The sequence below is a fragment of the Takifugu flavidus genome, chromosome 6, assembly GCF_003711565.1.
Source record: "Takifugu flavidus isolate HTHZ2018 chromosome 6, ASM371156v2, whole genome shotgun sequence".
Classification (NCBI taxonomy): Eukaryota; Metazoa; Chordata; class Actinopteri; order Tetraodontiformes; family Tetraodontidae; genus Takifugu; species Takifugu flavidus.
The window spans coordinates 12,592,437-12,613,409 of record NC_079525.1 but is presented as its reverse complement, the minus strand read 5'-3'; the positions used below and the strand labels follow the sequence as shown (position 1 = coordinate 12,613,409).

Here is a 20,973-nt window from a genome sequence, read left to right as displayed (position 1 = left end):
TTTGATTTGAGTTGTATCCTTCATTCCTTCACTTTTGTAAAAACCGACGGTCGAATTAAAACCAAAGAAAAATCTTTTCATGAGAAACGAGTTGACGTGACTTTGATGACGTTGTCAACACCAACACAACAGAGGTCACTACAATTTCCACCGGCTCTCCAGGAACTAGTCTCCGCTGCATCTTTGGGGGCGTGGTATCCGTCTGACATTCTGATCGACAAGTTGAATAGCCAATAGAAACGCTTATTGGCGCAAAGAGGGCGGGGACATGGAGTGACCAGGTCCAAGACTCAAGCCTCGAGCAGTTGGGGTTAATTTCCGCTCTAAAGTGGTGGTCAAACAGCTGCTGTTTGGGGAAAAGTGGTCATAATGTCCAACAACAATGCCAGCAACAACTTGATTATCGCACAGAGGGCCGTGAAGCAGCTGCGGTTAGAGGCCAGTGTCCGAAGGATCAAGGTAGAACCTCCCAAGCCTGCTGTACAAACACGGAAGATCGAGCCGAACTACGGCTGAATGGCGGAGACCCAACTGTTGCTGAAATGACACAGACCGGACTTCACGACTGGAAGTCCAAAGTTCTCTCTGCCAGTGAACGCTAAAATGGATACTACCGACTAAACTCGCAGCTCTGACTGAAGTTTCTGTCGCGTTTCCGCCGTCACTTGTAACATTGTGTAACTACCTGATTGGGAGAAAACGCAGAATTACTCTTAAAACGCCAACGTTTGGGGGCAGTGACCCGGTTCTATAAATAGCAGAACTTCTCCGCAGTCAGAGCTACTGTCGCATTCATATATCCGCACACTCGCTTGCAAATTTAATGCAAAAGAGTGCCAGTTATTCTGTGCCCAGGGGTGAAATGGCGAGGTAAACGTGCAGCAGCGCAACTTCATCCCATGTCTGCCTCTGCAGGTGTCCCAGGCTGCTGCCGAGCTCAGAAACTTCTGTCTGCAAAATGCATCCAAGGATCCTCTCCTGGTCGGGGTCCCCTCCAGCGACAACCCCTTCCGACCTCCCAAGTCCTGCTCCCTGTTCTGAGGTGAATTTCCAAGTGCAATTTAGACTGAGGAGAAATGGATGGGGGGCAGTTAAATGGAGGATTTAAATTGGGTGTGGGGCTAATTTAAGATCACCGAATAGCTTTCACCACCAAGAAATAGCCTTTTTCCTCATTTTTGAATTTTTTTTTTATATAGGTCCTCTTCAGCTAAGTATTTTGTGTTTTTTTTAGCAGAAAGAACCTAGATCTAATGGATCGACAAAGGCTTCTTCTCCCCCATTCCTACTTGTTGCTGTGGACTGAATGAGCTTTGGGAGATGATGATGATGAAGATGGGTTAATGGGAAGGTAGCTTTCACCTGTTTGCCAACACTATTTAGTATCATTTCTCATCTGCTGCCCTAAAGCAGGGCCACCCTCTGTACGTTCTGCTATTGACGCTAACTGAAATAATGCAGCTGTTTGGGGTTTATGAAGCAGTTAATATGTCCACTCTTGATATCACAGCTCCTGGCGGCTTCTCATAGACAAATTCGGCCCCTCTGAATCGACCTCTTAAGCTTCGGCTTTTTTCTGAGGAATGAGCAGGCGCTAATATGAGCGTGGTGCTGATCACAAATAATAATTTAAACGTACTGTGTTCAAGCTTGTGGCCAACTGATACACAAACCAAGCTAAATGTATTTATGGAAAATACTAAAATAATATTTAGGTGCAGTGTAGAAAGTCTGTTACCCGGTCAGTACAGGCCATGTGATGGTTGACCTTTCTGTCTTTCTTCTCTTGACACTCATGGTCAGTTGATTTTTATTCTTTTTTTTAATTCCTGTCTTAAAAATATGTCAAAGCATTACACTAATGTGTAGCTTGAGCTGGTATTTATTTAATGCCTATAATTTGTGAAACCTAAATGGATTAAATTTCTTTGAAACGCATCAGTATGTGAGTCGTACTGATGTGACTGATGGTTTTCCACACTGGAATCACGTTGACACAAACAACACTTTTACTACTCTTTCTGTATCTTTCTTATCCTCGCTACTGAGTTATTAAAATGGCTTTTTCCTGACAGAAATTAGTTGTTTTGTCTTTTTTCTTGCCAAGGGTCATTAGCACCACATGCTATCACCTTCTTTTTGAGGTTTTCCTGCTCAAGCAACTGATCTATTTTAGTCTGAAGTAATATTTGTTTAAAGTTAGAGTGTGTGTGTATGTGTGTGCTGTCTACCTTAGTTTGTGTGGAAGATTTCTCCCATGTTTGGTTGAAGGAGAGTTGGAAGGTGTCCAGACTGCTCAGGTAATCCTCTGACCTTTGCCCTGATATCTGGATACACAAATGTGTCCCTCAAAAGTGATCTTGATCCTCTCTGTCTCCTTCTGGACCTCAGACCTCCTCCTATTTGATTGAATAGACAGTTGCACAACAGTTCAGAAAACTATTGTGACTGTTGCTGTTATTCTGCTTTTTAGTCTGTCACAAAAGTGGAGCTCTGACCTTTAAATGGTCTGTAATTATTATTCATCTCAAAATGGCGACCTCGCTAATTACCTGGGGAAGCTGTGCCTGTTTAATAAACTTATCAGAATGCGCATTAAAGTCTCTGAGGATGGATGTCGGGTTGGTTTCTCCCCCGTGTGACCAGTCCAAGCGCCTGCAGCTGCGTAGCAACCAGCAGGAGGCAGCACTGAGGCGCCAAGAGCAGCAACTCAACAGACTGAAGGACAGACTGACAGACAGACCCCGAGATAAAGGCCCATGTGAGAGCGGCTAGCTTTATAAAAGCAACATTTCTTAGCTTTCACATTCCATGAAACCATTCACCAATATACTATTTTCCTCTGTAGCCATGGATGTGTTGAACCTTCCACCTGGAAGCCAAGTTGAAGGAGAAAAGGCTTGAGGGAGACTTGAGCTCAGGAAGGCGATAAAGCTGTGCCACAGCCTCACCACATTACTTCACGTGCTCAGTCACTGAGATTTTTGTTAAATCAACATTTAAACTTCCATAACATTGGTAAGACCCTGTCAATTGGAGTGGATGGGCACCATGATAAGCAAACTGGAGGTAAACATCTGGCTCAACCTTGGTGACCACATAACAGGAGGTGAAGTTCAAAGGTGGAGGCAGCTGCAGCAGCCAGAACCTCCCCGAAGGTGACCTCCCTCCAGCTTCAGGTTTGTGAGATCCTTCAATCAAAGCAGCGAATCGAGATGGATGGATGACATCTTCCCACAGGACACATGTTCAACACAGTCTCTGCTCTTCAGCTACAGCTGATAGGTGGTGATTATAGTGTGTCATTTTTTAAATTAAAACTGTGGTGAACACATAATTAGGAACCCATTAACTTAAAAACCAAATGGATTTACAGTGAGATATAGGTTACTCAGTGTTTTCAATAAATGCTGCAGAGCATGTTTTATGAGGAAAAAACACCATTACACAGCATCATGTCCTGTTTTACACTATAGTTGCCACATTTTTTATTGAATGATATAAATGTTTTGGGCGGTTCTGCAAAAGGGATGTGGCAAAAGCTGTACAATAAAATTAAAGTCAAACTAGTTAGCTCCCTGTTATCGAAATAACCCAAAAAGTTATGATGATATTGGGCTGAGGAGTGGAGGAGGTACTTTGATCATCGAAAGAAAGGGTTTCTTCATGATTAAAGCGATTTATGGCCAGGAAGCCTGCTGGTGTTAACACTGCCTATAAACAGTAGTTATACAAAACAGGGGTGTCACGATTTATGGGGGGATATATATAAATAAATATGGGGGGTGTTTTGTTTTCTAAAAGGTGGAAGCCGCTGAAGGCCTCCTTTTTTGTTGACCCGAGTACGTGCGCCGATCACGTGATCACCACCAGTCTCTTGCACTTAATTATCAATCACAACCGTTTTCAGTTCAACTGCTTGTCTTCGGGATTGTTGTCACGTAGGGGGCTTCCGTCACTCGTCGCGGTTTATGGAGCCTAACTATAAACCTTTCCACATGTGGAAAGACTACTTTGGCTTGTCGGACGTAATTAAAGAGATCATCCGAAGCCGCCAGTACGCGTCCTCGCTGCCAGCCTCCAGAAGATCGCAGGAGCCGTGCCGGTCCCTTGAGTCCCTATTTTCAAACTGTGAAAGGGGCATCGTGGACGATATGTCCTTGTCTTTGCTTTTGGGCTCTTCAAATCGCTGTGGTGTTGAGGAAACGTCAGCGTCCGCCTCAAGATCCCAACACGCTGACATTAAAGGCACGGCCAAGGTGACGCGAAGATGGAGGACACCGGAGACGCAAGCGCTGGAGACCAGGTTGTGCCAATTCTGCAAGAACAACGAGGAGTCCGTGTTGGTGTATCGATCCCACTGGCTGAAAGGTCCAACCGGTGAGGTTTTGTGTCCCTTCCTACGCAAGTACGTGTGTCCCCTGTGCGGGGCCACAGGGCCCAAAGCTCACACCTTACGCTTCTGTCCGAAAGTAGACAGCACGTACAGCTCCGTTTACGTTACGTCCAAACTCAACCCGAAAGTTTGAACGCGCAGATGGACGATTTGTTATCAATGACTTCATTTGCAACTTTTTTATATATGTGTATATATTTGCTTTGATTTGTGGTTTGCATGCTCTGGCACGTTTGCTGTGAGGCCTTCTGAAACATCCATCCCAATGTTTTCCAGCTGTTTTGAGTGTCAGATGATGGGTCTGGAATAACAAAGATGTGACGTTTTTAAACACTTCACCTGCTTCCCGGGTCCTGTCCGGACAACGCTGAATATTGAGAACTCATGAGTAATACTCTTATTACCGCACCTTCTATATTTTTAACATTTTTAATGTGTGACTCGTTCTTGTTCTAGTTTTGTGTTTTTATTTTCAACATTATGCAAGTGGCTTTTTGAAAATACCATGTAAGCTTGTGGAGGTGGGGAAAAAAAGTGTAAATAATTCTGTTTTAATAATCTTGTGACGATTGTGTGTGCATTTGTTTTAAATTTACTTAACAAAGTTGTTGTGCTGACTTTCTATTCTTTGCCCAAATGGATACCGGATTGTCAGAAATGGCACACTAATGTCAATAATCGACCTGTATTTCACAACCTCTCCTTGAAACCGAACGGTCGTCCTCTCTGTAGTGCAAGAAACCATCTGCTTTCATTACCCAACAAACACTGGGGCCAACGTAAAACAAACAACAACGGTAAAACCAGTCTTCAGGTTCTCCAGGTCTCTGTGACCTTTTGACCTTTCAGCTGAGAGTCTGAAACATAATCCAGGAACTGGAGGTCGGCTGTGTCGGTGAGGTTCATGGTCTGCTGCTGTTCAGAGCAGGCAACAGGAGAACGAGCACTGGGTGGATTCTACTGCGATCAAGGAAAAAAGGACATTTAGCAGCTGCAACATCCATCTATCTCCATGAAATCATGTCTGATGGCATTAAAGAAAACTGAAGCTAACCTAGCTAAGCTACTCAGGCCTGAAAAACCTGAAAAGAACATCTAGTGTGTCCAGGATGGGATACAGGATACTTTATTGTCATTTCAGCATTATAAATAAGATGCAAATCAGAAGGGGGAAACGTGAAGTGGGGCTATCGGGGAAGCCATCAGCGTGCAATTTGTGATCTTTCCCCCTCAACCTATTGCCGGAATCAAGTGTTTTAAAAATAGCGTTGATCAAACCTATCTTTAATGATGACGTGCCTTTCAAAGGTTACCATGCAACTCGATCCATCAGATTGTTGAGTGCTATAAGTTTAATTGCTGTTGAAGGTTTCTCTAGTGCAAAGGATCTGTAGTAGAATGTATGTGTACCAGGCACATAATACATCCACAATGAGGAAAGACTTGTCATCTTAGATGACATATTTGAAAGATTTCTGCAAACTCTGGTAATCCAGATTCTGACCCACGAACAGCTAACCTCAAGAAGATTTAACATGGGATGAAGAGCTCAGGTGGAAAGCTATCATCAGCTGATATTTTTAAACAAAGGTCATAGTTATGATGTATGAAATGTGCAATATAAAAATGTACAGAGAACGCTCTCATTCCGCTTAAGATGTGCTGTAAGCTAACTGAAGTAGTCTCTTTCTGTTGCCAAAGCCTTACATCCACATATATGATAAGAAAATACAATATGCTGCATTGGTCTCTGATCTACATGCATGGAATGAACCCTACTCTGGTGAATAACTAAAGAATTCAGTTTTGAATCAGCATGGGCAGCTTAATGGGTAATGTGTCCAAAGTGTGGATGTTTAAGTTTGTAATGAGCAAGTTCACTCTTACTTGAAGGTGATTCCAAACAAGCTTCACACTGCCACATAAAGCAAAATAGACTGTGCAACATGGTTGCCTCATTGTATGGGTGAGTGTAAAGTCACAGTATGCATTTTTAGTGAAGTACTCACAATTTCTGTTGTGTATTTGTAATTGGCAGCAATACATTTATGGGGAAAGGGGCCGCACTAATCCACAATGGTTTATAGGGCAACTGTTGCAAATACAATCTGTGCATCAACTGTAATCTAGCCATAACTCTTCCAAATATTCTTAATTTACCGTACTGAAGTAATTAAGGTGTGTCTGACTAATAACTGGTTCCAATGTTTAAAAACATTAAAGATGTCTTCTGAATTTCAGGAACTAGTAGAGCTAGTATAGCAGAGCACAGGGCCTATGCTGGTGTATGTGTAGGTCACACCACTTGACTGTACTTCAGAGCCTTTGTGTAACCCTTCGGACTGGTAGCTCGTTGCAGGAAAGGCAACCAAGATGGAGCACACAAGAAGGTCAGTAGTCTCAGGAAAACCCATTTGACCCAACCAAAGCTGCTGGACAGCTTCTCGGTGCTTAAGAGCCTTTACGAGATTTCTCCCTGCGGCCATGGACATGCTTGCTGTGTGCCCGTCGGCTGCCCACATGCATACTGATTTACGCTAGCGACTGTTGTATGCTATATTCAAGAGTTGAGGGTTGCTGGAGAGGTGGCAGGTTATGGACTATGATTCCGGTCAGAGAATCGAGGGCGCTTCTGGTGGGAGGTGCGATAACGTCCAACTAGGCTTTTATATATTTTATTCCGAGTTGAGATCGGTGAGGAAGCTTCAGGTTACAGAGATGGTGAACTTAGAGTTGCCAGAGTTGCTAACATACAGATTTATACAAGAGACAGATGTAGGCCAAGATATCGTAAGTATAAGAAGCTGCAACAAAAGGGTAAATGCAGTTCAGAACAGTAGTTATGCAAAGGAAAAATGTGCTCGGCGATCAAAGGCCTCCTGGCTTGAGGATCAAGGGATGTGGTCTCTGATCTCAGTGCTGCCTTTCATCCGTGTCAGTGCTGCCTTTCATCTGTGTCAGTGCTGCCTCTCATCCAGATCATGTATTTGAAACGAGCTGATTATTTGTAAATTGAACAGCTCCACTTCTCCCCTTTTTTCAGTGTGTGCTCAATTATCAATTATCTGTCTTTGGAATGTTTGTCACCTCGAGGGGCTTCCATCACGTCATGGAGCCCAACTATGAACCCTTCCACATGTGGAAAGACTACTTTGGCTTGTCGGATGTAATTAAAGAGATTATCCAAAACCGCCAGTACGCGCCCTCGCTGCCAGTCTCCAGAAGGTTGCAGGAGCCGTGCGGGTCCCTTATGTCACTATTTTCAAACACTGAAAGTGGCTTCGTGAGGGATGCGTCCTTGGAATCTTCAGGTCAGGGCTCTTTATATTGCGGGAGCAATGTGAAAACGCCAGTGACCACACCAGGTTCCACACATGCTTACGTTAAAGGTGCGACCAAGGTGATGCTAAGCTGCAGGGTCCCGAAGCCACAAGCACTGGAGCCCAGGATGACCCAATTCTGCAAGAACAACAAAGAGTATTTGTATGGATCCCACTACCTCAACACTCCAACTGGGCAATTTCTGTGTCCCGCCTTATACAAGCACGTGTGTCCCCTGTGTGGGTCCATGGGGCTCAAAGCTCCTCACGCTTTTATCCGAAAGTAGACAGCACATACAGCTCCTTGTCCATCACGTCCAAACCCGACCCCACAGTTTGAAAATGTAGATTGACTATTAATGACTTAATTTACTTGCACCTCTTCTACGTTTGTGTTTGTTTTGTGGTTTGAATGCTCTGGCACGTTTGCTCTGAGGCCTTCTGTAACACCCATTCCAATGTTTTCCAGCTGTTTTGAGGGTCAGATGATGTGTAAATGATGTGGGAGGACAAAGATGTGACGTTTGTTTTATGTTTTTAAACGCTTTATTCCACAACGTCTCCATGAAACTGAACAGTCGTCCTCTCTGTAATGCAAGAAACCATCTGCTTTCATTACCCAGCAAACACTGGGGCCAACGTAAAAAAACTTAAAACCAGTCTTCAACGCAGAGAGTTGCGTAAACCTTTGCTGCTGCGGTGCAGATTCTCCAGGTCTCTGTGAGCGGCCATGACCTTTTGACTGCAAGAGAGAAACCCAGACACATTTCATGCTCAGGTGGGTGGGTAGGTGGGAAATAAAACTAACTTGCAAATCACAAGTTTCTAAATCTAAAGAGTAGAAATGAAGGGAGCGAACAAAAAAGAGATTCCCTGACTTCAGTGAGGAGAGTTCTTGAATGAGTCCACGCATCAGGTCTGTGACATCAGGACACTCGGGGGAATGAAGGTCTGCCTCCATCATTAAATCCTCACTGGATGGAAAAAACATAGATGAAAAAGTGATAGTTCGTAACAGCTACTCTATTCTATTTAAGACTCTTATTTGTCTTCTGACAATAAATGTAAAAGAGCAACTGTTAATGGAATATAACGTTACAATAAACAGATTAATGCTTCTTCTGAGATGTCTTTACCTACTTTCATCTTTAATTTAATCTTTTCTTAGTCTTTATCCTGCTTACAATCTTTAGTGAGACACTTTAGCTGCAAAGTTGTAGTTTTTCTTGATCTACAGCCTGTTAAGTCATTCAGTAAAACTTAAAACTAAGTGGGACTGAATTTGATTTCCCAAACTTCAACTCAACCAGCCATTAAGAATGTTTTCACTGGGAGTTTGTTTAGTCTGGGTAGGGTCGCGAACTCTCCGATCCTTCATCCCCATTGTCACCCCTCAGGGTTCATGTGAATTTTGTCCCTCTTCCCAACTTTCTTACGTCAGCGCGATGGTGTTCAGCTGAGAGTCTGAAACATAATCCAGGAACTGGAGGTCGGCTGTGTCGGTGAGGTTCATGGTCTGCTGCTGTTCAGAGCAGGCAACAGGAGAACGAGCACTGGGTGGATTCTACTGCGATCAAGGAAAAAAGGACATTTAGCAGCTGCAACATCCATCTATCTCCATGAAATCATGTCTGATGGCATTAAAGAAAACTGAAGGCAACAAGCCACTCAGGTCATTCTCTTCTAACCCTGATTAGGTTTTAGTAGTTATTAGAGGGATGGTGGGTAAAAAAAAACCTGAAAAGAATGTCTAGTGTATCCTGGATGGGCAAAGTAATAAAACCATATGCAAACACAATATATGAGACAATTTGACCTCTTGATCTTCACAACTCTTAAAGCCGCCTGGACCACACAAAACACTGGTTTCATCTGAGTTGATCTCAGCACTGGGAGCCTCTTTCCTGTGAATTAAATAAGAGGTTTAAAAATATACATAAATACTTGTTTATATAAAATGTGTAGAAACTCTTAAGACTATTTCTTTGACTTTACTCTGCATACCACAATTAATAAGGCCCCCTTAAGTAGACATTCATTTTTTAAATATTTTAATATCTAAATGTTGATTAATTGACATTTCATAACATGAAGTTATTTTATTTTAAATTATTCTAACCTACTATCCTCTGGACCATTTGTGGGCTGGGGTTGCACCTCTGTCCCACTCTGCTCTGCAGCTCTTTCTGCTGGAACAGATCATGAGATAAATACATTTATCTTTGAGCTGTAGGGTGCACTATTATTGCATTACTGCTCATCTTCCGTCATTGTGCTTTTGCCCATTTTTTCCACATATCTTCGACAGTAGAATCTCACTTCATGTCAGCACGCACATACCCACACGTTGCTTCTTTTTAGGAGGGGACTCCGCTTCTTCCTCATTTATAACTGGTGTGACATCAGCCAAAGCTGTACCGTTGCATCTTTTATTATTGGTTTCCTCATCTCCCTCCAGGTCACACAGGGAATTCTCTTTTTCCCCATTTGAAGCACTTGTGCAGGATCCCAAATCTACAGCCAAAGTTGGCAGGATGTTCTGAGGTACATCCGTTTGTGTTTGAGATGGTGATCCGCTCTGCTCCACCGATCCTATTTCGGCCTGTCCATTCTGGTTTGCATTAGTATCTGGATCTACTGCAAGTCCCTCCGACTGGGAATTAGTGACACTGGTGACCGTAGTTACAGTACCGCTCACATCTTGTGAGGGCAGTTTTGTTGCCCCCTCATCTATTCCATCTTCAGCTTCCTGGTGCCCTGCAGCTGAGTTTGAGTCTGGTTGATGCTGTGGTAAAGTGGCATCCACTGTTTTATTGCTTTCTGTGACCTAGAATTGTACATTTATTAGATTAAAGGACTCCATAAAGAAACTTAATAAAGTTTGCTGTGTATTAACTACCTGATTAAAGACAGGAGCCTGAACATTGTCCACCTCTGACATGGCATTAAATAAATATTTCCTCTTTTGATATGAGGGACCCAAACTCTTCCAAAAAAAAAGAAAAATAGAAATTAAATTAAGCAATTGGAGGGAAATCACTCAAGACTTATTCACGCTAATTAGCATGAGTAGCCTAGCTCCTGGAAACTTGACATTATCGGTCGTCCCCACTTTTCCTCTATAAATCTCTCCTTCCAAAAGTAAATGTAATTAATGATCGTATCTGGCTTCTGGTATTTGAGGAATGTATTATATTATTATATTTAGATGGGTCAACTTATTTACAGAAGATTTTTTCAGAAATTGCTGATCCATTACTTTCCAAATTACCCACCTGGCTCGAACAACGTCGAATGTGCGTGTTTTACGTTAGTGAAGGCCGCGTTTCAGCAAGCCGTAAAGCGGACTGTGCGTTGCCATTGGAGACGCAATGTCGGAAGTAATTTCCACGGCTTGTTGATCTTGTTTTGTAGCGCTACGTTAATGTACGTTCGTCAGTTTTTATATGGTTGTAATTTTCTGCAATTCTTCAAAAGTTATCAAACTGAAGAGCCGGCTTGCTGTGACGCTAATACACCCTCCGCGAAACTGACAAGGTAAATAGCTTTACAATAGTTAAATTAGCAGATAATTTGTTGCAGCTGCTAGCTAATAAGGATATAGGTTAAAGGCTAACAGAGAAACATAATAAAAATATTATTGTGCACATTGAATTGTTCTACAGTACATGTGCATACTGGCCACACGTATGTCATTATCTGTAGTAATGCCCACGTTAGTAAAACAAAAAAAAACATGAACAAAAAAAAACCTTTTTTTAAAAAAAAAAATTTGCATTGAGCCGTTTCATTGTATTTCTCCATTTACTTTAGGGTATTGAGAATTCATGAGTCGCAGTAGGAACCCCCCTCCTCGGGGCCAAGGGGCGGCTAGAGCCAAACAGGTAACACCCATGTACCCATTCAATGATTTGTGTGAAGGATTATAGCTGATAGTGTGTCAATAGTTATAATTCAGCAAGTCTCCTCCCCACTGTCAAAGATGGGGCTGCTCCTTGATCTGACCCCAGATGGAGGGATAAATGATGATGGAAATGATGAAGAGTTGGAGGAAGAGCTCCTGAGACTAATGGGAGGAGGTGGTGGAGGGAGACAACAAGGGAGGAAAAATGAACACAAAGGTTAAAAACTCATTAATGCATTAATCTCTCTCTGTCTCCACTCATATGCTTATGCTTAAATTTGATGTCAAGTGATTCAGCCTAATAGTGTGTTGGTCAACATGCAGCTCCTGTTGCTATGGCTGAAATAGAGCAGATGGCAGCTTTGTGTATGAAAGACCTGGACGACGTTGACATTGACGATGGCGATTTGAATGATGAAGATCTGCTGGTAATGCATCTGCATCAATTTTAACTTTGATTTCACTCTTTTGTCACTGTCACGAAACTGATTGAAATGTATTTGACTAAATATCAGAATATTGTCGACATACTGGTTTTATTGGTGTATTGAAACATGTCAGTTGCCTGAGTGCGATTGCTATTTGTTTACAGGCAGAACTAAATGAGGTTTTAGAGGATGATGAGGAAGAAAGTCCTGCTCCTACCCCTCCAGCTGTCACACCAATTGCTCCCAAAGTGACCATCACATCTCATCCTGCACATCCTCCAGCCCCCAGTGGTGCAACTGGAGTAGAGTCTGTCCTACTCCAGCGTTTGGAAATGTATAAGACTGCCATCTCTAACGCCAAAGATGCAGGAGAGACCAGTAAAGTTAGGCGATATGAGAGAGGGTTAAAGGTAACTGGGAATGTAAAAGTAGGATTCATTTTGCCAATTTACTCATTTGTTCCCACTCGTGTTGACAATTATGTTGTGTTGTTACGACTCTAGACACTACAGTCCATGCTTACGTCTGTCAGAAAGGGAAAATCTGTCAATGAAGAGGAGATCCCGCCTCCTGTTGCTCTTGGTGGAAAGCCAAATGCCACAGCCAAACCGGAATCGATCCAGGAAAAAGAGCCACCTCAGCCTACAACGGTGTCCTCTCCTCCCACGAATGAGAGACCTGTGAAGGAGGCCTCAACAGTGACCCCGAATACGAAGCCCATGCATTTGATCCCACCTCAAAAAGCTGTTTGTGCAGTTACCCCAGAAACACCTGCAATTTCTCCCCTCACACCCAGCCAGCCTGATGCCTCGCACTCCGGTAAATACAGGAACATGTGAAAGCTTATTATCTTTTGGGGAGAGATAAATCAGTTGCTCTTTTTCTCTTAAAATATTTCTAAAACAGGTACCAAGTACAGTTTTTTTTTTTTTAAAAAACGTATCTTCATTATTTTATAATCCGGTTTCATTCATTTGTTTATTCACACATGTTAATGTGCAAATGTTGCTTGTGCCTGTTTTTCTTTCATTTAGAGATGAAACAAAAGGTGTTGTCCAGACAGAGGGAGTACAAAATTGCTGCTATACAAGCCAAACAAAGTGGCAACATTGATCAGGCCAAACTGTACTACATCACCGCCAAGGTATGAATCAATGTCTCTGTTGTTTTGTCTAAATAGTCAACAGATTCAAGTCTTTTTACTCAAGATGTCCTGCTCAATTGCAGAAGCTGGACACAGTAGTTGAGGCACTAGACAGAGATGAGCTGGTGGATCTGAGCTCACTGCCTCCTCCTCCTGGTCAGTTTTTTGTCTAAAATGAATGAATATATAACGTACACGTATATATAATCTAACGACATCAAAGTCCAACTGATTGCTTTGTAGGAAATTCGGTAGCAGCTTCTAACCAACCTTCCCCTGTGCCTGCTGCTGCTCCGGCTGCTCCAGCTACTCCGGCTACTCCGGCTGCAACGGTTGCCGCTGCCGGTAAGATTTTGGGCTTTTCTGATCAGACAAGTTGATCTGTAGCGTACGTGGATTAGACATGTGTTGCACATTAAAAACAAAACCAAGCGGCCTGTTTTTGTGTGCGCACCTGTTCTGCAAAGAACTTCCTGCCCCCAGCAGTGTGGCTGAAGCCCTGCAGCAGAGGATGGATATATACAAGTCGGCAGCAGAGGGAGCCAAGACCAAAGGAGATGATCGCAAAGCTCGTATGCATCAGCGGATTGTCAAGGTACGGAGCTTAGCTTGAACTTAAATAACTGATTTTGAAGCAAATTCTTCCTATTTCTGAGGAGGAAATGTCTCTATATTTATTGTAAACTATAAATAAAGGTAATTTAGCTGGAGCAGGAACAGAATTAAATAGATTCCCATGATAATGGATGGAATGTTTAATGGATTTCTATCATTCTTGTCATGTTTTTGTTGTCATTTCTATTTAAGTAAAAGAAGCAAAGGGTTTTTAGGTCGATTTATTTTCTCGGTCTATTTTTACAGCAATACCAGGATGCCATCAAAGCACACAAAGCTGGCAGACCCGTCAACTTGTCCGATCTACCCATGCCGCCGGGTAAGTTGACGAAGGAATGTTTTGAGATGGCTTTCAAACTGTGCTTACAGTTGTGTGCGCGCGCACGTGTGCACTCTCTTAGGCTGTCCACCACTTCAGGGCTCAGAGGGGAGTCAGCAGAACTTCATGGGTGTCCTGGAAACAGCTCTGAAATTAGCTAACCGGGATGCAGACGCTGACGAGGAAGAAGATGGTGGACAAAGAGTTGCTGCTGCCAAGGTAGAACCACTCCAAATGCTTTAACAGATGGCCTGGTTTGTCTAGTTGTCTTTTAGCTTTTAGCTTTTTTTACTTTGTGGTCTTTACAGTTTTAGCTGTTTTGTACCTGCACTGTGCTGCTACTGTAGACTAATAAAAATAAAATTAATACAAAACTGCCATGGAAAAAGTGCTTAAGGTGTTCATCAAGCTGGTGTTTTATGCTCTACAACAATCTCTATGTGCACTTGCTGTATTTGTCTCATTGCTCATCTCATTTGTTCCCAGCCTGCAGTAAACCCTCCTCTTCAGAAAGCAAGATCTCCTGCTCCCCAGGCACCGAGAGACACCTCACCTGTAAACCTGGGACCTAAAGGTGTGTATAAGCTGTCATTTCAGTCTAATTAAAGCAAGCGTCAAGTGGTTTGATGCTTCTATTGCATGAACACTGCTCTACCTTTATAAACATGAGCGGTACCAAACAAAGTTTTAACATTTGCGCTTCTTTCACAATTATCCTGGCAGCTCAGCAGCAACTTGATTTCTTGTTGCTAAGGAAACAGGCTTTTATGCGTGCAGCACTGCGCTCCAAACACATGAAGGTAAGCTCTTGATATATGTTCCCTCTCAGCTCCTGATAGATTCTCAGCCATGTTTGTGTTTATATTTATGCCTCTTCTTGTTCCTTTGACATGTGAACGCTGCTCGCTTATGTTTCAGGACATCACGGGAGCCACACAGCATCTCAGACATGCCAAGGGATTAGATCAGATGATTACAGTTGCCAAGTCCGGCCTCCCCATTGATATTAGCAAGGTTAGAAATACGCGTTGATTTTCAAGCACTGCTGCATGAAGCAGAATTGTCAGAGTTAAACATGTTACATGCAAAAGAAATGTGTGACAGCAAAGTGTGAAGAGAAGAAAGTGGAAAGGTGCAAACATGGAGTGCTATCAAAACACCTTCATGTGCACGTCGTGACTTTACCTGCATTCGTGTCTCACTTCTGCGCCTCGCTCCACTCAGTATTTTCAATTACTTTTATTTCTAGTTCCCAGAGATCCCTCATGACATCCCTGCATATCATCCAACTCTTATTTAACATCTTTTTTCATCAAACTCTCTCAGCCTCACATTGACTCAGACCATCATGCCTGTGTCTCTTTTATTTTGCTCTGAAATCCTTCATTTTATTTAATTGACGGGTTATTTATGGTTATGAATATGCTTTTTTGTTCAAGAACATTTGTATTTCCGTCATTCCCGACAGATTCCCAGCGTGCCGGTCAGCGATGAGGACTACTCCCTGGCTCGCTCACGTTCCTCCCCCGTCTCCCCTCGTGCCAGCGAGCAGTACCACAGCCTAATGGGGCTTTTGCGGAAGCAGCATGAGGTCAACTCTCCGATCTTATGTTTAGATGAAAGTGTGCCTCCTGAATTTGTACAGATGTTTGTATTATTTTAAAGGATTTGGTCAATGTTTTGGATATATTCATGTCTTTACAGAAATGCCTGAGCTGCGGTCAGAATTTTGTAGTCGTGGGCAGCGTGCCCGAGGCGCTGCGGTAAGAGATATTTCTGTTTTTTTATTCTGATTTTAAAAACAAAATACATTTTCAACAAAGTGACACCAGCAGCCACAGTCTGACAGTCAGATCTGCTAACGGCATTAACACATATTAACACATATTAGAACTAACACGCTGGTTTTATACTTCACCATAAGGCATATAGGGTAAGTTTTAACACACATTTATTCATAGGCTGACACTGTAAATTCATTTTCTTTATCTTCACAGGTATGAGAAACTGACTGAGGAGTGCAGAAAGAACATTGAAATACTAAAGAATGCCTTTTCCAAGGGTCTGCAAGTCCCAAAGTGCCGTACAGAGGAGAGGACTCTCAACACCCTCAAGTCAGACATGACCTAATCATGGATATTATTATGTATAATGTGCTCTTTTGAATGACATGTGTTTCACAATGAAGTCATTTTAAACCATTAAGCTAAATGGTGAATGAAATATCTTTGTTCTTTTGGACTTTCAAACGGCAGATCATCTTAGTCTTCTGTAGTCTTTAAAGTTAGTTCTCAAAAGAATACTAATAGCTCTCATGACTACTTTACACGCACATTTTTTGACAGAGATGATTGGCGATCTACTCATGAGTCATGGTGACTTAATCTGGATGTACTCCAGTTTCAAACCTCCCAACTAAGGAACACTGGCAGCGATGCTAGCAGATTGCTTTTTCTTGCTCCTGTGGCTTGTTTCTAGATGATCTTTATATTTGATTGTATGTATAGAGTCTACGCAAACCTGACAGCTACCGAGATGGTTCTTTACATCGTCAGAGGCATCAACCTGCCAGCCCCCTCAGGTACTGAAGGCCCATCTAGACCTTTTCTATATCCAGGCGCTAAAGTGTTAAAGGTATATTCACACCTAGCTCCTCCTCTGCCTTCAGGTGTTTCGCCGAATGATCTGGATGCGAGTGTGAAGTTTGAGTTTCCTTTTCCCAGCTCGGTAAGACTTTAGTAGAGTGCAGAGTGGGTCTGTGGAGGATTGTCAGTATTTGTGCTGTGCTTTGATGCATTCATTTACGTGTGTAGGAGGAGGCCCAGAGGGACAAAACCAGCACAGTAAAGAACACCAACAACCCAGAGTTTAAAGAACAGTTCAAACTCTGCATTAACCGCAACCACAGAGGCTTCAAACGCATCATCCAGTCTAAAGGCATTAAATTTGAAATCATCCATAAAGGGTAATTTCATTGAGTGTCTGTAGGAGTGTTATTGCCTGCGTAGTGAAGTTAATGAACTAAATACAGGAACTCTTTCTTTTAATTGGGCAAATGTTCAGTCAATTTTGAAGTCAAGTCAACCTTGAAACCTTGTCTTTTCAGAGGCCTGTTTAAGACAGACAAGCTGGTGGGCACTGCTCAGCTGAAGCTGGAGGCTCTAGAAAACCACAGTGATGTTAGAGAGATCATTGAGGTGACTCTGGAAAACACCTAAACCTGGGCAAGAACACACATCCACGAACAGAACCTAGCCGATACCTTATACGTGTGTGTCTTAGGTCATGGACGGGCGTAAAACTACAGGTGGCAAACTGGAGGTGAAGGTGAAGATCCGAGAGCCTTTATCGGGAGTCGAGGTCCAGCCGGTAACAGAGAAGTGGCTGGTTCTTGATCCAGTGTCTTCTCTTTCTCCTCCACAGAAGGAAAAAGAACGAGTGAGTCAGTTCCTGTCCTTGTTTATCCTAGACTGGTATAGTTTTACTTTTTATGCTGTAAAATTTAACCTTTTTTGGGAGGAGCAAGGTTTTATAGACAAGTCACAGACAAGAGGAAATGACAGCATTGAAAGGTCCATTCAACTAAGATCAGGAGTAATGGCGTGCTGCTAGAAAATGATTCTCTCACTATCTCTGTTGGATATTCGTCCTCTTTTGTCAATCTGTGAAGAAGAGATGGTTTGTTTACCCTATGTGTATGTTCCTACTTGAGGCTCCATCTCCTCGATCTAAGCCCAGACATGAAGCGAGCAGCAGGACTCATTCCAGCAGCTCTCCTCCTCAGTACAAACTCCACAGCTTCAGCCTTCTGAACTACGACAAGGAGCGCTTGGAAAGGAAGGTAAATATGTGTTTGTGGACTTGTAATAGAAGAAGAGGAGCTATTTGGTGACCAAGCCTGTCTGACAGCTTGCAGAATGCAGAAAGATGCGACAGGATCCCCCGTCTGACCTCATACATCAACACAAAGAGGTGACGCACAGACTGCAGTGGCAGAAGGCCCAGCTGGAACGAGCGTCCCCAGCCATGCTCAGTGGTAACACTAGAAACAGACAAGAAGGAAATCCCATTTTAGCCAGTGTGATAGAGGGAAAAAAGCTCCCTCATTTTTGCAACTGCTCTCAAAAGTAGCCGTCCTAGCATCCCGGATGTTTCCCTCCATCTGTAAAACATTTATCACACTGACCCAAATGGGGCTTCCACGCGCAACGTTGCACACGATGGATTTAAATTAAAGCTAAACAATGAGGCCATCATTTCCTTTCAGAGTACGAAAACGTGCTGCAGCGCTTCACTCAAGGTCTCGCCGACTCGGTGAAGAAGTTCTCCAGCCAAGGCAACCGGGTGGGTACCGGCGCAGGCCCGCCTCGCTTCTGCCTCAGATTTGTGCAGGTTTGCCTTGATTTGGCTGTGTAAACTTTCATTTCTGCTCACTTAGGAAGCTGCCAAAGATGCACTTGGGAGGCTGAAGTTAGTAGAGAGTGAGGTATGGTTTTCCAGCAATTGGTGGATAAAATGTTGGCTTGGCCTCATACACGGACACTTTGCTCCTTTTCTGTCCGTCACAGTTGGAATCACTCAAAAGGAAACGCACCAGCTGAGTGGGGGATAAAGAGCGCGGAGACTGGGCTGAAACACTGTTGTGCCCTGTCCCTCATATGCCATGACACACTACAGTAGGGTGCCTGCTGCACCGCTCTTTGCTGCTCGATGACAATAACACTTTAACCAACCTGCTATAGCTGTCAAATCACATAACCGGTGACAGTTTACTTGCAATCAAACACTCCAAAATGCTGCTTTTAAAATAAAGCTTTGCAAATGTGACCTGCCTCCTGCAGGACGTTTAGAAATGATTTTTCCTTTGGGGAATTGTTGGTTGAGAAGTTGATCGTACATATTAATGTATCATATGTTGGGTTTAAAAAAAAAAAAAAGGGGTGTGCATGTGTGCTCTGAAGTGTGTTAACCAGTAGACTGGTGTGTTTTTAACCCCTCTTTTCATATTTTATGTGGGCAATGATCTCAGTCTAATCTGTCTGCTTCAGTGGTCCCAGATTACAGTAATCTAAAGTCATTTAAAGTGCTGTGAAATGGAAATGAAAAAAAAAGAGGCTTCAGGGCGCCACAGCCAACATCCCATAATGAGGGATTAGTGTTTGTGTCACCAAGGAGACAGCCAGATCAGACGTAAAGTCGCCTTTTGGGCTGGGGAGTGGGGGTGCTACTGGCGGGCCATGAATGTGGCAGAAGCTTAGCAGTGCAAAAGCTGCTCCTCCATCAGCTGTTCCTCTGTTGTCTCCATCATCACACTTTTTACGCTAATTCCTTCATATCTGTTCAGAGATTCCTCAGCGTGGTGTGTAAGAGGCGGCGCCAATTGGGTTTCTATTTTTTAAAACTGTTAACATCGCGTGCCTTTGTGCTTTTGGTTAGAAAACAGCCGTTGCTTCGGCGCGACCGCTGCGTTTCTTCGCCTCCTAATTTAGCAGCAGCGTAGCAACGGTGCTGCCACCACCAGCACGCGTCAACGGAAAGTTGTAACAATGACATGAAAGTTGACATTTAATTGGCCACGTTAGCGAGGGAGGCCGGGGCGCCCGTGCTGGTGGTGCTCTCGGAGTGTGAGGGAGGTCACAAACCTCCAGTAAGTCTTGTGTGGGCCTCATCACACACTCAGGAGATGGTTCCTTCTGCTCTTTCTCCATTATTCCGCTCATCCCAGTCTTTCCCTTCATGCTTGTATTTTTCATGCAGCCCCAAAATCATTAAAACAGTAACTATGGGCCATATGTGGAATCATTCTTTACTGTGTTATTTCTTTTTTAAACCAAGAAAAAGTGGCTGCAGCGCCGCCAGATTGAGGCCATTATTAAAAACAACCTTACTTTCACTCCTTTTTACACCCTACGTCACCCCAAACACGCACATTTGTGTCACTTCACCCCACTATTCAAGTAACCTCATGGCCCCTGGGGCTGCCTCGTTGTCATAGCAACAAGGTCATCGGCATTCAGTGGTATATTTGTCTGGTCAGGGTCCGTGGAGGGGGACATATGGTTTAAGTTTGCCCTGTTGTTCATTCAATATTGTTCCTTTACTGCACACACTCCCTCTTACTACTCTTCTTTGCATATTAAGATCTGTTTGTTTGTTTGTTTGTTTGATCGGGTCTGTAATCTGACAACAGTCTATTTGGTGGAGTGTCTCAGCAAATGTATGCATTGGAGCTTATACTTGAACCTGTTCAACCATGTAAGGGCAATCAGTCTATATGTAACATATATATATACTGTATAAAAAGCACTATTTTTAAGTGCAAGTCATGAATTGTGCACTGCGAAGGGGAAAATATTAAGACCTGATTGGGCTTTATTGTCTTGTGTATGATTTTGCTACCATGAATAAATTGCTGAAACAGCTGTGGATTTGCTTTATTCACCTGATTAATCATCTACATCCATTGTGAGCCTCAAACATGCTGATAATGAGTGTCGAGTTTTGTTATTTGGGGTTTTCAAAAGTTCCAATGTGTATATCCTTGATGGGTAAACGAGAAATAAATAGCTCCGTGTCATTGTAAAGCCAGGAAAAACAGGATTTTTGCACGTTACCGTGCAGCGGTTGTGGTGCATGGGTGATGCATTAATTAAAGCTGAAAGAATCAAATGTGGCAGAAATAGATCCGTTGTTGGGGGAATCTCGCAGCTTTGGTCTTATGCTAATAGCGCATCTGAATGGGAAATTTCTCCTGACAAAAGAAGGGAAAGGGCGAGAGGGGGGTTGGTGCAGCCCCGCACCGAGGCAGAGGGGTAAAAATTAAGATCGCCCGCGAGAGTCGGGTGGG

The 20,973-nt window shown here is 43.2% G+C and overlaps 4 protein-coding genes across 8 annotated transcripts; 3 read left to right on the top strand and 1 right to left on the bottom strand.

Annotated features, from left to right (window-relative positions):
• Positions 1 to 252: 252 nt before the first annotated feature.
• On the top strand, positions 253 to 2,078 carry si:ch211-286b5.5 (uncharacterized protein LOC100003596 homolog). Of its 2 annotated transcripts, none has more exons than XM_057036378.1 (3): positions 253 to 459; positions 916 to 1,042; positions 1,238 to 2,078. In XM_057036378.1, exons 1-2 carry the CDS (start codon positions 370 to 372, stop codon positions 1,039 to 1,041), a joined length of 216 nt encoding a protein of 71 aa, XP_056892358.1. In that variant the 5' UTR covers positions 253 to 369; the 3' UTR covers position 1,042; positions 1,238 to 2,078. The 2 variants fall into 2 exon arrangements, with proteins under 2 accessions (XP_056892358.1, XP_056892356.1); XM_057036376.1 differs by having other exon boundaries at positions 255 to 459; positions 1,235 to 2,078.
• A 1,455-nt stretch (positions 2,079 to 3,533) lies between these two features.
• nanos3 (nanos homolog 3) lies at positions 3,534 to 5,000 on the top strand. Of its 2 annotated transcripts, XM_057035276.1 has the most exons (2): positions 3,534 to 4,408; positions 4,673 to 5,000. In XM_057035276.1, exons 1-2 carry the CDS (start codon positions 3,972 to 3,974, stop codon positions 4,704 to 4,706), a joined length of 471 nt encoding a protein of 156 aa, XP_056891256.1. In that variant the 5' UTR covers positions 3,534 to 3,971; the 3' UTR covers positions 4,707 to 5,000. The 2 variants fall into 2 exon arrangements, with proteins under 2 accessions (XP_056891256.1, XP_056891255.1); XM_057035275.1 differs by having other exon boundaries at positions 3,537 to 5,000.
• Positions 5,001 to 5,161: 161 nt separating this feature from the next.
• Positions 5,162 to 11,055, bottom strand: LOC130527116 (uncharacterized). Of its 3 annotated transcripts, none has more exons than XM_057035273.1 (8): positions 10,616 to 10,981; positions 10,057 to 10,543; positions 9,836 to 9,905; positions 9,533 to 9,620; positions 9,153 to 9,280; positions 8,595 to 8,690; positions 8,383 to 8,458; positions 5,162 to 5,209 (listed from the first exon to the last, which is right to left on the bottom strand). In XM_057035273.1, the coding sequence occupies exons 1-8, from the start codon at positions 10,655 to 10,657 to the stop codon at positions 5,207 to 5,209; spliced, it is 990 nt and encodes a 329-aa protein (XP_056891253.1). In that variant the 5' UTR covers positions 10,658 to 10,981; the 3' UTR covers positions 5,162 to 5,206. The 3 variants fall into 3 exon arrangements, with proteins under 3 accessions (XP_056891253.1, XP_056891252.1, XP_056891254.1); XM_057035272.1 differs by lacking the exon at positions 5,162 to 5,209 and adding an exon at positions 10,992 to 11,055 and having other exon boundaries at positions 8,240 to 8,458; positions 10,616 to 10,702; XM_057035274.1 differs by lacking the exon at positions 5,162 to 5,209 and having other exon boundaries at positions 8,240 to 8,458; positions 9,836 to 9,902; positions 10,616 to 10,975.
• A 15-nt stretch (positions 11,056 to 11,070) lies between these two features.
• cc2d1a (coiled-coil and C2 domain containing 1A) lies at positions 11,071 to 20,548 on the top strand. Its single transcript, XM_057035269.1, has 28 exons — positions 11,071 to 11,253; positions 11,530 to 11,600; positions 11,699 to 11,837; positions 11,945 to 12,048; positions 12,213 to 12,458; positions 12,552 to 12,867; positions 13,083 to 13,192; positions 13,276 to 13,348; positions 13,436 to 13,537; positions 13,660 to 13,787; positions 14,054 to 14,126; positions 14,209 to 14,345; positions 14,613 to 14,700; positions 14,850 to 14,926; positions 15,045 to 15,140; positions 15,595 to 15,717; positions 15,831 to 15,889; positions 16,124 to 16,240; positions 16,634 to 16,707; positions 16,795 to 16,853; positions 16,940 to 17,091; positions 17,233 to 17,323; positions 17,409 to 17,564; positions 17,839 to 17,967; positions 18,036 to 18,162; positions 18,394 to 18,470; positions 18,565 to 18,612; positions 18,695 to 20,548. The coding sequence occupies exons 2-28, from the start codon at positions 11,544 to 11,546 to the stop codon at positions 18,725 to 18,727; spliced, it is 2,991 nt and encodes a 996-aa protein (XP_056891249.1). The 5' UTR covers positions 11,071 to 11,253; positions 11,530 to 11,543; the 3' UTR covers positions 18,728 to 20,548.
• The last annotated feature ends 425 nt before the right edge of the window (positions 20,549 to 20,973 follow it).

Bases quoted from the DNA above. Each gene is read 5' to 3' on its own strand.
- si:ch211-286b5.5 (XM_057036378.1), top strand. From the start codon at position 370: ATGTCCAACAACAATGCCAGCAACAACTTGATTATCGCACAGAGGGCC. The intron at 460-915 runs GTAGAACCTCCC...CTGCCTCTGCAG, and splicing joins CCAGTGTCCGAAGGATCAAG to GTGTCCCAGGCTGCTGCCGA.
- nanos3 (XM_057035275.1), top strand. From the start codon at position 3,972: ATGGAGCCTAACTATAAACCTTTCCACATGTGGAAAGACTACTTTGGC.
- LOC130527116 (XM_057035272.1), bottom strand. From the start codon at position 10,657: ATGTCAGAGGTGGACAATGTTCAGGCTCCTGTCTTTAATCAG. The intron at 9,281-9,532 runs GTCAAATTGTCT...TGATCGCAGTAG, and splicing joins AGAGTTGTGAAGATCAAGAG to AATCCACCCAGTGCTCGTTC. The intron at 8,691-9,152 runs GTAAGAAAGTTG...TTTTCCATCCAG, and splicing joins CTGAACACCATCGCGCTGAC to TGAGGATTTAATGATGGAGG.
- cc2d1a (XM_057035269.1), top strand. From the start codon at position 11,544: ATGAGTCGCAGTAGGAACCCCCCTCCTCGGGGCCAAGGGGCGGCTAGA. The intron at 12,049-12,212 runs GTAATGCATCTG...ATTTGTTTACAG, and splicing joins TGAATGATGAAGATCTGCTG to GCAGAACTAAATGAGGTTTT. The intron at 14,701-14,849 runs GTGTGTATAAGC...TTATCCTGGCAG, and splicing joins TGTAAACCTGGGACCTAAAG to CTCAGCAGCAACTTGATTTC.